The sequence below is a fragment of the Heptranchias perlo genome, chromosome 24 (assembly GCF_035084215.1).
Source record: "Heptranchias perlo isolate sHepPer1 chromosome 24, sHepPer1.hap1, whole genome shotgun sequence".
NCBI lineage: Eukaryota > Metazoa > Chordata > Chondrichthyes > Hexanchiformes > Hexanchidae > Heptranchias > Heptranchias perlo.
Genome location: NC_090348.1, coordinates 18,958,192 through 18,971,377, shown reverse-complemented (window position 1 = coordinate 18,971,377; position 13,186 = coordinate 18,958,192). Strand labels below are relative to the sequence as shown.

General features: G+C 38.5%; 1 protein-coding gene across 1 annotated transcript; it reads right to left on the bottom strand.

The window, feature by feature from the left end:
* Positions 1–1,327: 1,327 nt before the first annotated feature.
* On the bottom strand, positions 1,328–13,186 carry ckap4 (cytoskeleton associated protein 4). The gene is made up of 2 exons (XM_068005344.1): positions 12,632–13,186; positions 1,328–2,733 (listed from the first exon to the last, which is right to left on the bottom strand). The coding sequence occupies exons 1-2, from the start codon at positions 12,923–12,925 to the stop codon at positions 1,501–1,503; spliced, it is 1,527 nt and encodes a 508-aa protein (XP_067861445.1). The 5' UTR covers positions 12,926–13,186; the 3' UTR covers positions 1,328–1,500.

The following is a 13,186-nucleotide window of genomic DNA, read 5'->3' as shown; positions in this document are numbered from 1 at the left end:
TAAACAGGTTCATTCCTTGGTTTAAATAGCAGACAAATGAATTTCATATGAATCCATTAAGTGTTTCGACGTTAATATCACACAATGGGGGAGAAATTCAACTTGTGCCCAAAATGAAAGCAAAACTTTAAATGATGCTGGCAAGCTGTGGGCACCAAACGGGCGCCCCACTGGAGCTCATTAATCGGGGTGGGTGGGAAATCAGTCAACTCCTACGCTGGGCCGATCTGCAGGTCAGGTCTGAGGTTGGGGGGGTTGTGTGGGTGTGCGATCCCAGGAGGGGCTTCAAATGGGCTGGCAGCTTCTCTTGGCCCACAAAAATAAAAACTGAAGATCTTCTGGATCTTTTTTTGAGTGGTCTCTGGTGGTGCCTCTAAAGATTGCTGGTCAAGCCACTCCACTCCTGGTACAACTAGACAGAGTTTGTATGGTGCATGCTCCACCCATTTGTGCCTGAATTTCGCTTTCAGGATCCTACAACTGGTGTAGGACTTCAATTTGTATATTTATCGATTAAAACTTGTTTCCGGTGGCTGCCCTGGACAACTAAGAAAGAAAGAACTTGCATTTCTATAACTCCTTTCATGACTTCCCAAAGGGCTTTATAGCCAATGAAGTACTTTTGAGGTGTAGTCACTGTTATAATGTAGGAAATGTGGCAGACAATTTGTGCACAGCAAGGTCCCACAAACAGCAATGTGATAATGACCAGATAATCTGTTTTTTAGTGATGTTGGTTGAGGGATAAATATCGGCCAGGACAGTGGGGAGAGCTCTCCTGCTCTTCTTTGAAATAGTGTCATGGGATGTTTTGCATCCACCTGAGAGGGTATTCTTAACATCTCATCTGAAAGACGGCACCTTCGAGCGTGCAGCACTCCCTCAGCACTGCACTGGAGTGTCAGCTAAGATTATGTGCTCAAGTGTCTGGGACTTGAACCCACGACCTTGTGATTCAGAAACAAGAGTGCCACTGCTGACACACTAAAAGTCGCCTGAACCAATATGGTTTTCGGTGCACTTTGGACAAAGCAGAACATGACATGAAATACAACGGTCTAACACTGATTTTGTGCTGGAAAAACAGGGGGCCTTGAGTTGAATTTCTGCTCGGTGTTATTTCAAGGCCAGAGTGACTTAAACCAACCTGTTTCCTATATATGCATGGAATCCGAATCTGTAAACCTTGACCTTGGACAGTAGAGGGTAGGAAGGACAATTTGTTGGTTGTTAGCTTGAAAGAATTTCTATTACAGATCAAAAGGTTGATTTTACTGATTATTGGTATAGAACTAAACTTATATTGAACAAAAAAGGTTATTTCAAATCTTTATTTCTTAACTGCAAAATATTGCATTACATTACATATGCTTGTATTTCATTATAAAAACCCTCATAATACAATCTCTTTACCTTCTATTTTCTCAGAGCTATGCTTTATTCATTATGATATTGAGATTGTCTGTTGAAAACTTTGTCTAACTGGTTATAATCATTGCCTTATTGTATTCCATTTAAAGACTCTGATAGTTTATCAACATCAGATTGCAATTCATTCAGTGACAGCTTTAGGGATGCCAGTTCATCCTCAGCAGTCTCAGTCTTTCCTGGTTCTGAGTGTAGGCTGTCCACAGTTGACCCTAATGCTTCCAAGTCACTCTTTGCCTCACTGATTGAAGACCTCATTTCATCCATGGATGTTTCCATCAATGATAATTTCACTTCAAACTCCGACCGTACAGTTTCTTCCATTGAGTTTAACGCAGCTGCAACATTCTTACTTTTTTTATCAATTTCATCGACGTTTTTTTCCAACTGCTTTAACCTTTCCTTGTGTTCGGATTGCATTTTCTCCATGTGTTGCGTCTGACGAGCTTCTAGAGCTTGTATTTCATTCTGCACAGCATTAAGCGCTTCATCTGTCGCCAGACTTTGCAGATCTTTAAGGTTTGCTTTCAGTGTTTCGATATCATTGTTGAGTGACACCTGAGACTCAGCGATACTTCTCATTGTACTCTGCATTAAATTTAGATCGTAGAACTCAATTTTTTCAGATAAGTGTGTTGCAGCTGTATTCAAAGCCATAACGTTTTCCTCTGTCGAGGTTAACCGGGATTCAACATTTTCATTCTTCTTTTCTACATTTTCTAAAGCACGAATTGTTTTTGAAAGCAGTATTTTTTCTTGCTCATTGTTCTTAGTTTCCTGTAAATTTTGCTTAACACCGTGAATCTCTTCAGATACAACGTTGAGAGATATTTCACTTTTAGAGACTGATTGCTTCAGTGCTTCCTGTGCAGTCTGCTGTGAATATAGGGTACTTTTCAACTGATCATATTTACCGACTAAAGATGTAATTTCTTGATCCTTTGTCTCAACACTTATTTCCAGTGAACCGATCTTTGACTTAATTTCATCAATGTCATTCTGACTCTTCCCCTGTACCTCTGTAAAAACAGCAATATTATCATGGATTGATTTGGTTAATTCTGTTAATCTTTCCTCTACAGTTTTTTCAAGAGATGTAAAATCTCTCTCTCTCGCATCTTTTACATCTTGGATACCATCGGAGAGGTCTCGAAGGATTTCATTCTGTAGCTTTTGCAGAGTTTCACCAATTTGATTTGTCTTGCTTTCACCCTTGTTGACTGCTTTGTTAGTTACCTGCAGCTCCTGTTGGGTGTCGTGCAAAACTGAATCCAGCCTGTTAATCAAGACTTTCGTGGATTCTACCTGCAATAGATGAAAAATAGTCTTTATATAAAACAGTAATATCATAGTGTGCTAGTAACTGGGAAGATAACATGAAATACAAAGCGAATAATTACGTCATTCTAATGTCATAAATACATCTGAATGCTTAACCTTTTCTTGTGTAATTGACAGAATTGACATTTGCTACATTTGCGAAATGGGCTGCTAATAACCAAATCTTAATTCAGAAATTTTATGAAAATTTCTTCAAGCTACTTCTGTATTTTAATGGTCCGGTCCTTGTCTATGAAAGTTCCTGTTATCAAACTGACATACTTACTCTTCCCTTTTCTTTAAGTATTGGTGATACACTATACACTGCTTGCAATCTTGATTAACAGAACTTCAAAGGAGACATTAAGTAATTACAGTGGTTGCATGTGAATGTATAGAGGAATAACCCTAAACTGTGGATAAACATAGAGGCCATAATTTAACGAAATATAAAAAATACTTGCACCAAAACCACACGTACTTTTTATTCAAAAGAAGTCTATGAGACAATAGTTATATTTCACTTTAACTATTCTTTAATTTTGCTATATTTCTCTCTTGTTCTTACATCTTTCTACTATTCTTATTTATTTATGTCTGTCTGGTCATGTCATTCTCCCTCTGTATCTTTTTGTATTTACCTTTTCCCAGGTTTGCTTTGTACACTGCTGCCTCCCATCCTTACATATGTTTCTTCAGTTGGGAGAGTTGGATAGTCAAAGGACAGATTTCTCTGAAGTTATCACTAGCTTTGTTCTGATATAGGAGGTGTAATTCTGTGGGATATGGCTGCTACTGAAAATCTTTCCTCTTCTCTAAGGTTCAATGCTTTGCTTTTGTACAGTTTTAACCTTGCCCTATGACGGCTAGTGAGTTCAAGCACTAGTTTCAAGCAGGATTTAAATTCTCCGCCCTCTGATCAGTGTTTTTCCATGAACGGTCCTACTATTATTTGTTTTTTTTCTTTTTCTGATGGGACTTAGAATACAGAGAAACTATAGGACTCAGGACTTGAAATAGTTTAATCGCACAATATGATGGAAGCCTTAAAGACAGGCTCCGATACTTCTCCATCTCAGAGTAAGACACTGTGAAACGAACAATTTGTGTTATTATGTACCTGTCATGATGCATTTTCTTTTAATTTAGTTCATAATATTGAATCACCCATCACTGCACCCAATTAAAATTAAAATATGTACCTTCCTTCCACCTGTTAACTCATATGGGTATGAATAAAAAACATGCAATATCATTTGTCATCTAATTTGATTTATAGTTTAAAACTTTTATTTTAATCCAATAATACATTGTGCTCACGTGGCCACAGCTGTATTCTTGAAGTGAGCTTTTGATTGCATAAGTGGCAAATAAATCCCAATTTATGTTCATTGTGCAATGCAGCATGGCCAAAGCATAACTAGCTGTATTCTAGCAACAAGTGGCAGTTAATCCATGGGTTGTCACCACTGGGGCACAAAAAAATAATGAAATAATATTAGAAATCATGCGCCCCACTCGCATTTCAGCCTCATTCATTAAATTATTTTCTTCATCCCACCACGCTGTTGGTAATTTCAAATGCTGCAGGAAGTCAATCGTCACGCAGGTGCGATATATTGCAGGTCTGGTGTTTAATTGTCCATGCACATCAGACATGAAAACTAATCGGAATATAGTCATGAAACCATTCATTCAGTGTTCTCTAAATGGCTAAAATGTCATCACAATAAACCTCAATGTACCACCACGTTCAAAGAAACACACATAGAGAAAAGAAGTACGCACTATAAATTTGGTTTGTCAAATTAACGGATGAGAAAAGAAAATACACAGTAATCAGTGACAAAACAACAAAACAGACCAAGCTTAATTTCCATGGTAATAGTTGTTTTCTTGTCTAATAATTTCCCTGCTATAATTTTATCTGGGAAGCATAAAAATGCTACAGTTCCTTACTGCATTTGTTTTAAAAATCTTGATTAGTTTTCATGTCTGATGTGCATGGACAATTAAACACCAGACCTGCAATATATCGCACCTGGGTGGCGATTGACTTCCTGCAGCATTTGAAATTACCAACAGCGTGGTGGGATGAAGAAAATAATTTAATGAATGAGGCTGAAATGCGAGTGGGTCGCATGATTTCTAATATTATAAATTGGAAACTTTTAAGGATCACCTTAAATTCACACTGGACTACATGGGCTATGTGGAGGCACAGAGCTCATGAATAGGGTATTTGCCAGTCAATCTGTTTCTTGGAGAAGGAAGAAGAGGAACAATGGAGAGATGTCAGGCAAGTCGGGCTGCTCCATAGGCAGACCATGCCCACCTGACAGCACCCTCCCACTCACATTTGCAGGTACAGACACATCTACCTGGCAACGACCATTGGATCCACAGGCTCAAGTGCAGCAGACTGACAAATGGAGGCTGTGCCACCTGCTCCAAAGACATCTGCAGTTAACCTGCATGATTGGGCTAGCACTGTCAGTGGCATTATTGGTCAGTTCCACCCTCAAGTTCTCTGCCTCTTTCTAGGCATGTTCCATGGGGAAACTCTGCAGTATTACCAAACATAACCACCCTCCATGCTACCACATAATTCAGCACCAACGCCACTTCCCCAGCCAGCAAACAGGGAGTTTGAATGTAGCGTCACTATCACTTGACCACAGACTTGGTTTCCTGCCTCCACATTTATTATGCTAGCTACTAGATTTTGCCAGGCACTTTGCTACCCAAACTTCTGCAATGGTTGAACTATACACTAAAAATGTTAACCGCTTTTGTTAAAAAAACTACCGACATTTTTGCCCCATATGCAGCTGCTTGCCTTTATGTGGCTGAATCCCTCAAATTTACCTAGGGCTGGTTGCATGCAATTTCCCTCTCCCCCAGTGAGCTTCCAACACCAAGACCAATATGGGCTGGGGGCTCATCCACATTATGTAGATGAAGCTGACCCCATAAAATCAGGCATAGCCAGCATACCAATGCTCTAACACACCACCAGAATAGCACCTGAGTAGAGGGCCAATCGAGAAATTTACACTGCAGGTTGTATGGTTAGTACTGAAATAAATTCCAGTCATATGACAAAACAATTATTGGATCAAGTCACTTCTTCACGGAACTCATACACAAATTTAATATATTTTTGAACAATAGTGAAGTATTTGTCGACAGTTTATTTACTCGTGCCCCCTGATTGCTGCATATAAATAAATATACTTTACTTACATTTTTTCTGCATACTTACTGATACTTACTGCTTTGCTTATTATTATTTAATATTTTCTGATTATTGATATTGTGTAAATGCCAAACAAAATGGTTGTCCAATGTAAATTAATATAAACTGTCAATCCCAATGTATTTACTGGTCTGGAAAAATCAGTTTAAGCCACATCTGGGTGTGTTACATACTGCAATACCACAAATGAATATAAGAAGCAGTTCAGCATAGACCTTCTATGCTAGTATCTTAATGTGTTACTGTTTGTGACAATCCCTTGCACAAACCTTCAGTTAAAAGTACATGATTTACAAAATAATCTTCAAAAACTTAAAAAGTGAAAAATTTTCTATTTTTTGTATAAACACTGTTACTAATTGACTTTGATATATAAAGAGAAATAACTTGCATTTATGTAGTGCCTCTTACGTCCTCAAGATGTTCCAAAGCATTTCACAACCAATGTGTTACTTTTTCAAGTCACTGTTTTTATGTAGGAAAATGCGATAGTCAAATTGCACATAGGAAGGCTTCACAAACAGCAAATTAAATAAATGACCAGTTAATCTGTTTTGGCGATGTTGGTTGAGGGATACCCATTGGCTAGAACACGAGAAGACCACCGCTGCTCTTCAAATAGTGGCATGAGATCTTTTATGTCCACCTGAACAGGCAAATAAGACCTTGTTTTTTATATTTCATCTGAAAGCACCTCTGACAATGCAGCACTCTCTCAGTATTGCATTCAAATATCAGCCTAAATTATGTACTTAAATCCTGGAGTGGAGCTCAAACCCACAACCTCCCAACTCAGAGGCGAGAGTGACCAACTGAGCCAAACTGACATCATGTTTCAAATTTCTGCTGGTAAACATCATTCCAACTAGTAATACTTTGAACACCTCTGGCTGGTAAAATTTTTTTTTATTGTGCTTCAGATAACAAATACATAAATAGCCACATTCAAACAGAAAAGTAGAACAAAATGCTTTGTTATTTTGAGTTAAATATGCTTCTCTCAGTGCTGACTTCCCACTATACATTTAGAGCTTCTGCCATGTCATGGTAATGGTATGCTGGCACCATAAATGCAGCCTAATGTTGCTGGTATCAGAGGAAGTGAGGCAACATTTATATAGTGCCTTTAATGTAGAAAAACATCGCAAAGCACTTAACAGCTCTAAGAGGTGATCTCGTATTGTTTTCAATTTGCAGTGGCGGCAGCAAAGTGAAACACTGTAAAGCCTAGTTTTTAGTTACTCTTTTAATATCAGGTAAGCTCGAGTTACCATCATTCAGAAAGTGCTCAGTGCCCCATCAGTTCTTCTCAATTTGAGAAAAACTGACCACAGTTAGAGGCTAAGAAAGAAGTGCAGAAAGTACAGTGCCGTTCTGGTATATACAGCAATACTAGCAGGTAATATAACAATAACTGGCCTCTTGAGTCACTGACCACATACTGTTGGTACTCCACTGGTGCATGTATTGTAATAATGGCTTAATAGAGTCTTCCCAAGTTAACTATTCCCTAACCGTACGAATCAAAGAAAATCTCTAGATTCTTGTGTGCTTAATGTATATTTTACCTAACTATTTTTCCCTTATTTTCCCATTATTTTGATTCAAAGGTCTGTAGATAACCACCCAACCCTACCCCTGGATTTAAGGATCTAAGTGCCCACAAGTTATTGAGTACTTTAATTTATTCACCTGATGCTTCATCAGAGAGGTGCTGTTGACAGACAGCTCTATACTCATAGCTCCTCTGGCTTTCCGTAAATGGATGGAGTTAGCCATTTCATGGTTGTACATTAATATTGTGTTTTCCTTGTCAAAAATGTGAATGTGCTCTACTATCTCAGAAACATTTTACCAAAGACTTCTTAAGATTATGCATTCATAAATAAGTCTGCCAGGGAATAAACCTATTTAAAGAAACAGGGTCCTAGGGTCAAGCATGTTTCAGTAAAATAATTAACTGTAGTATTACAAAAGTATAAGTGAATTTGGATTATTTATATGTTCACACTTGAGAAAAATTGTTTGCCAGCTTTGGGAGGATCTGTCCGTTGAAAGATGCTGTTGAAGGATGCTCCAAAAGGTGGTACCCTTGGGGGAAGGGCACCTCAGCCACAGATGAAATGGATGCTGGTCTCACCCTCACAGAAATTGAAAGGCCTTCAGGTGCCTCTAAATAGGTCTGAATGGCTTCATTGTGGAGCAAAGTGGAGACAGGTTACTGGTTACATGCAGTGCCTATACAGCCCAACTGCTCCACCAACTATGCCCAAACAAATGATGCTACTTTATGCAGAAGGACCATGCTAGTATTTCCAGCCTGCATTCTGGCAATGACATTTTCAATGGCCTATGTCAATAGGCATGAATTCTGCTCCACAAAACTCTGGGATATTGGGGTAGGTGGGTGTGTATGAAAGACCAGCATTTGCCTCATGTGGCTGACATTCTCCTTATTCACTGTGCCTCGTCACTCCTGCCAGAGATGGTTTTGGCATTTTGGAAGGATGGAGTAGAGTTGGGTGAAGATGACAACATAGCTGTGGAAAAAAAAGGACAAAATGCAAAATATTACTGAAGAAAATACTGGAATTGAAAACAGTCTAACTTACTCTTTCCCTGTACCTGAAAACTATAGTGCCTCCCTCAGTTTTCCTTTCTTTTACAATCTAGGCATCACCTAATTTTTTATCTCCTGATTTACCTCACCTCTTTTATTCTGTTAACCTCTGTAGTGTCCTTCACTACGGGCTTTGACCCTTCACCCTGGTCTTTCAATTTTAAAAAAAGCAACAGACACCAAATTGGAAAAGACTTATATACAAGGTGAACTGCAATTCTGGACAACTGTATGAAGGACTTTTTGCATGTGTATTAAAGACTTTACAAACTGATATTTGCATGGTACAAGTTTACAATTTATACATTGTGTTTTCAAACTACATTGATTATAATGAGAGATTCATGAAAGGAGAAACTTATGTTCAACTTACCAGATATCCAGGACTGTTTCCTTAATCAGTGTTTTGCATGTCCAACAAGGAACGATGCAGTGTTAGACCTGATTCTGGGAAATGTAACAGGACAAGTAAGCAATCTGAAGGTAGGAAAATACTTGGGTGTTAGGTTCACACTGAAAATAAAGAAAAAGAACAGTTGAAAATAAAAGTATTGGGTTCTAAATTAGTAACTTTCTGTGGGATAAAAGGGCATCCAGCTCAGATTAATGTGTTGGGGAAAAATTATAGATCAAACAGCGGATCAGCACTGGGAGAAACTGCAGTACAAGGTGGGAGGGAGGAGTTTCTACAGGGGTTCTCCGCTTGTTTGCCATAACTTCAGTGGAAGAGCTGCAGAAATTCTGGAAAAACAGCATAAGCACTGTTTACTAGGAGTAAAGAGGGTGCATCAACGGCTGCCATGGATAAATAGAGAGAAATTAAGTTTTAAAAAAAGAGGCATATGATAAATATAGGTGGAATTATATCAGAAAAATATGAAAAGTATAGAAAGGAAGAAAAGAGAGAGATTAAGAAGTCTAAACAAGGGTGTAAAAAAAGACTGGCAGTCAACATAAAAGACAATAGCAAGGGCTTATATAAGCACCTAAGAAAGACAGGACTTACATTTACATAGCACCTCATCACATTCTCAGGATATCCCAAAGGGCAATACAGTCAATGGATTACTTTTATTTTTTGAACTGTAATCACTGTTGTTTTGTAGGCAATTCACACACAGCAAGGTCCCACAAACAACAAATTAATAATTGATCAAATAATCTGTTTTTCATGTTTTTGGTTGAAGAATGAATATTGACTCAGATACAGGGAGAACTCCCTGCTCTTCTTTGAATGAGATCTGCCATGAGATCTTTTATGTCTACCTGAACTGACAGATATAAACTCAGTTAATATCTCATCTGAGAGATGGTACCTCCAACAATGCAGCACTCCTTAAGTACTACACTGCAATTTTGGCCTAGATTATGTGCTGAAGTCCATAGTGGAGCTTGAAACTACAAACTTCTAACTCAGACATAAGAGTGGCACCAACTGAGCCACACTTAGCCTGAGAAGGATACAAAAGAGCTATTACTGCAGACACAAAGATTGAAGGAGTTTGCGGAAGAGATAGCAAATGCATAAACCATAAATTTCTAAAAATCTTTGGAAATGGAAATTGTGCCAAAGGACTGGAGGGTGGTAAATGATAAGCCAGTTAATCTTAGCGCAGTTGTGGTTAAATGTCAATTTTTTTGAGACTCTGCTCTGGTGTGGAGCTTCACTTAACAGGAGTATGTATTGGAGAATTAGGCATGGAGCTCAGTGCAGTTATTCATAGCACTGATTTTTTTTTGATGATTAAAATGAATCACCGTGAATTGAAAGCGCTGATCTCCATATCCAATTCTCCAATATACACTCCCATCTAGAAAGGAGCCACACCAAGTTTGGAGCTTTACAAATTAAAATCACTAGAGTTCATAATACAGGATTAAGCTCATGAACCCTTAGAAAGACATGGGCTAATCAGGTGCACTCAGCATGGATGCCTGGTGAAGTTAATTGAATTTTTCAAGGAAGTCACAATATGTGTAGACAAAGGGGAAGCTGTGGATCTTGTAAACATGGATTTTCAGAAGCTAAGGTGTCATGTACGAGCCTTGTTAAAAAAAACTGAGGTACATGACATTAGAGGAGAATGAATAGAAAGATGACTAGGGGATGTAGGGGTAAATAGATGCTTTTTGTATTGGTGGGGTGTAGGAGCCTCTTTTTTCCATTTTTATAAATGATTTGGCATAAGAGGAATGATACTGGAGTTTGCTGATGATGTCAAATTGAGGACATGGCAAACAGCGAGGAAGAATACAGAAGATTATTGGAGGCATAGACAGGTCAGCAGAGTGGACAAATGTGGTTTAATGCAGAGCAATGTGAAGTAGTACATTTTGGGAAAAATAACAGTGAAGGGAAACATTCCTTAAATGGTAAAATTCTTAACAGACCGAAGGAAAATCGAGATCTTGGTGTGCAGATATTTACATCCTTAAAGGCGAGAGTGCAGGCAAATAAGGTGATAAGCAAAGCAAATAAGATTCTGGGTTTTACAATGGAGCACTGAATAAAAAAGCAAGGATGTGATGTTTAATTTGTAAAACAAAATATTGGCTAAGCCACAGTTGGGAGTATTACTTTTGGTTCTGGGGACCCCCTAAATAGGGAGGACATTAGAGCCATAAAAAAAGTACAATGAAGATTCACTAGAATTCCACCAGGAATGAAAGGTTAGAATTATGAACAGTCAAAAAATTGGGGCTTTTTCTACTGAAACAGAAAAATTAAGGGGGATCAAATAGAAATGTTCAAAATATGGAAGGTTTAGAGAGGGTAAATTGTAAAAGATTTTTTCACTACTTGATAAATTGGTAACAAGGGGGCATAAATTCGGGATTATCATTAGGAACAAAGGAAACATTTGAAGAATTCTTTTCCCATTTATTAGAACATAAATACTTTACCTCAAGTGGCTATTAAAACACAGATTATTACATCATTTACAAGGGAATCTAATATAAAAGGATACAGGGAGAGGGCAGAGAAATGGAGATTAGAGTAGACAACCCCACTTAACAATCTAGCACCAACACGGGTGAAATGGGCTGAATGGCCGCCTTCTGTAATTTCTATAATCCTATGACTGGTATTAAGGTATCTCTCTCAGGCATTAACCAAAGAACTTTGCAATTCTATTCCTACCTCTCAATTAGGTTTGTGTTTCTTCTTGTGGTGCCAACTCTTGATGACATCTTTTTGACCCCTATGCATTCACATTCATTTTCTTGCCGTCCTTTATTGTTCAGTATTGCTACTCAATTAACTATTTTTGCAATCGCTCTCTATAACAGGACTATCCCTGAGGAATAGGAAATATTGTTTGTGTTCCAAAAGATACATCTTTAAATTTGAAAACAGTTTCATTAAAATAAAAAAATGCTGGCTCAGAAAAAATGTACCATTTTCTGTTTCTTTCCGGACATCATTTTGCACTTTTACCACCAGCCCTGTAGGATGTGACAATTATTTTGTATTACTTCCCATATATTAGAATATTAAAACGTGTCTCACTGAGATGGTAGATTGCAATAACGGCAACTGACTCTGACTTGATGTCTTAATTTACCCCTGTGTTAAGGTGCCCATTTTCAGAAACTGCATTATTTCTACTTGGGTGGTAAATGTAGGAGTTTGCCACCATATAATTATCCAAGGGCGTAATTATACTGCCAGTTTTACATTGTTGAGAAATAGTTTTGATGCACACCAGTGCAAAAGTATCAGTACAACTGGGAGATGACCGAGCACACTAAAGCCATGAGGTGTGACAACTCCTTCAGGAGGCGCATCATTCTGGTTTGACTTTGCACCCAGCGTGGTATAACTTATGTGTAAAGGGCCTTAACACTTACAAGTGTGAAAATTAACCATATTATTCTTAAATCGTTTTTTTAAATGAGAAACCGTCTCCATTTACTTCAACCACAAGTCTGCAAAATAGAGCAGAAATTTTCAAGCATGGTTAAAACTTAAAAGAGAAATGCTGTTGAAGGGAACCTCGTACCTGTTGCAAAATAGTTTCCATCTTCTTTGCCAGTTCGTAGCTTTGAAGGGATGTTTCTTCGTTCCTTTTGTTAAAATGGTTGACCTGCTCCGAGAGGTTGTGGATATACCAGCCGAAAAGTGCAGCCGCCGCAGCCAGAATTAAAAAGAGAAGGAAACTCACCACCTTCCCAATGGCCGAGCCCGACCCTGTTCCCCCTTTGCTTCCCTTCGAGCTCCTCTTTGCCACGTCATCCTGCAGAGTGTGAGAACCCCGATCAGAATGATTTTTATTTCTTTGCTTTACGGAAGACATAATGCAAGAATGTGCAAAATAATACAAAAAAGAGCTAAGTCAAGCGATCTGAGGCCGTTTGCTGCTGTTAGAGTTGTGTGTTCCTGTAACTAAAGATTACTTTCTGAGATTTCCTGCCAGCCGGAGGAGGAGCATCAGTGACATGCAGAATAGTTGGGTTGGATGTTCAGTCCTAGAAGTTGCTTAAAAGTCTGATTTTTCAGCGCCGCGGGCTCTCTGTAATCGCTGACAGGACTGCAGTGATTTGTATAGAGCCGGGGC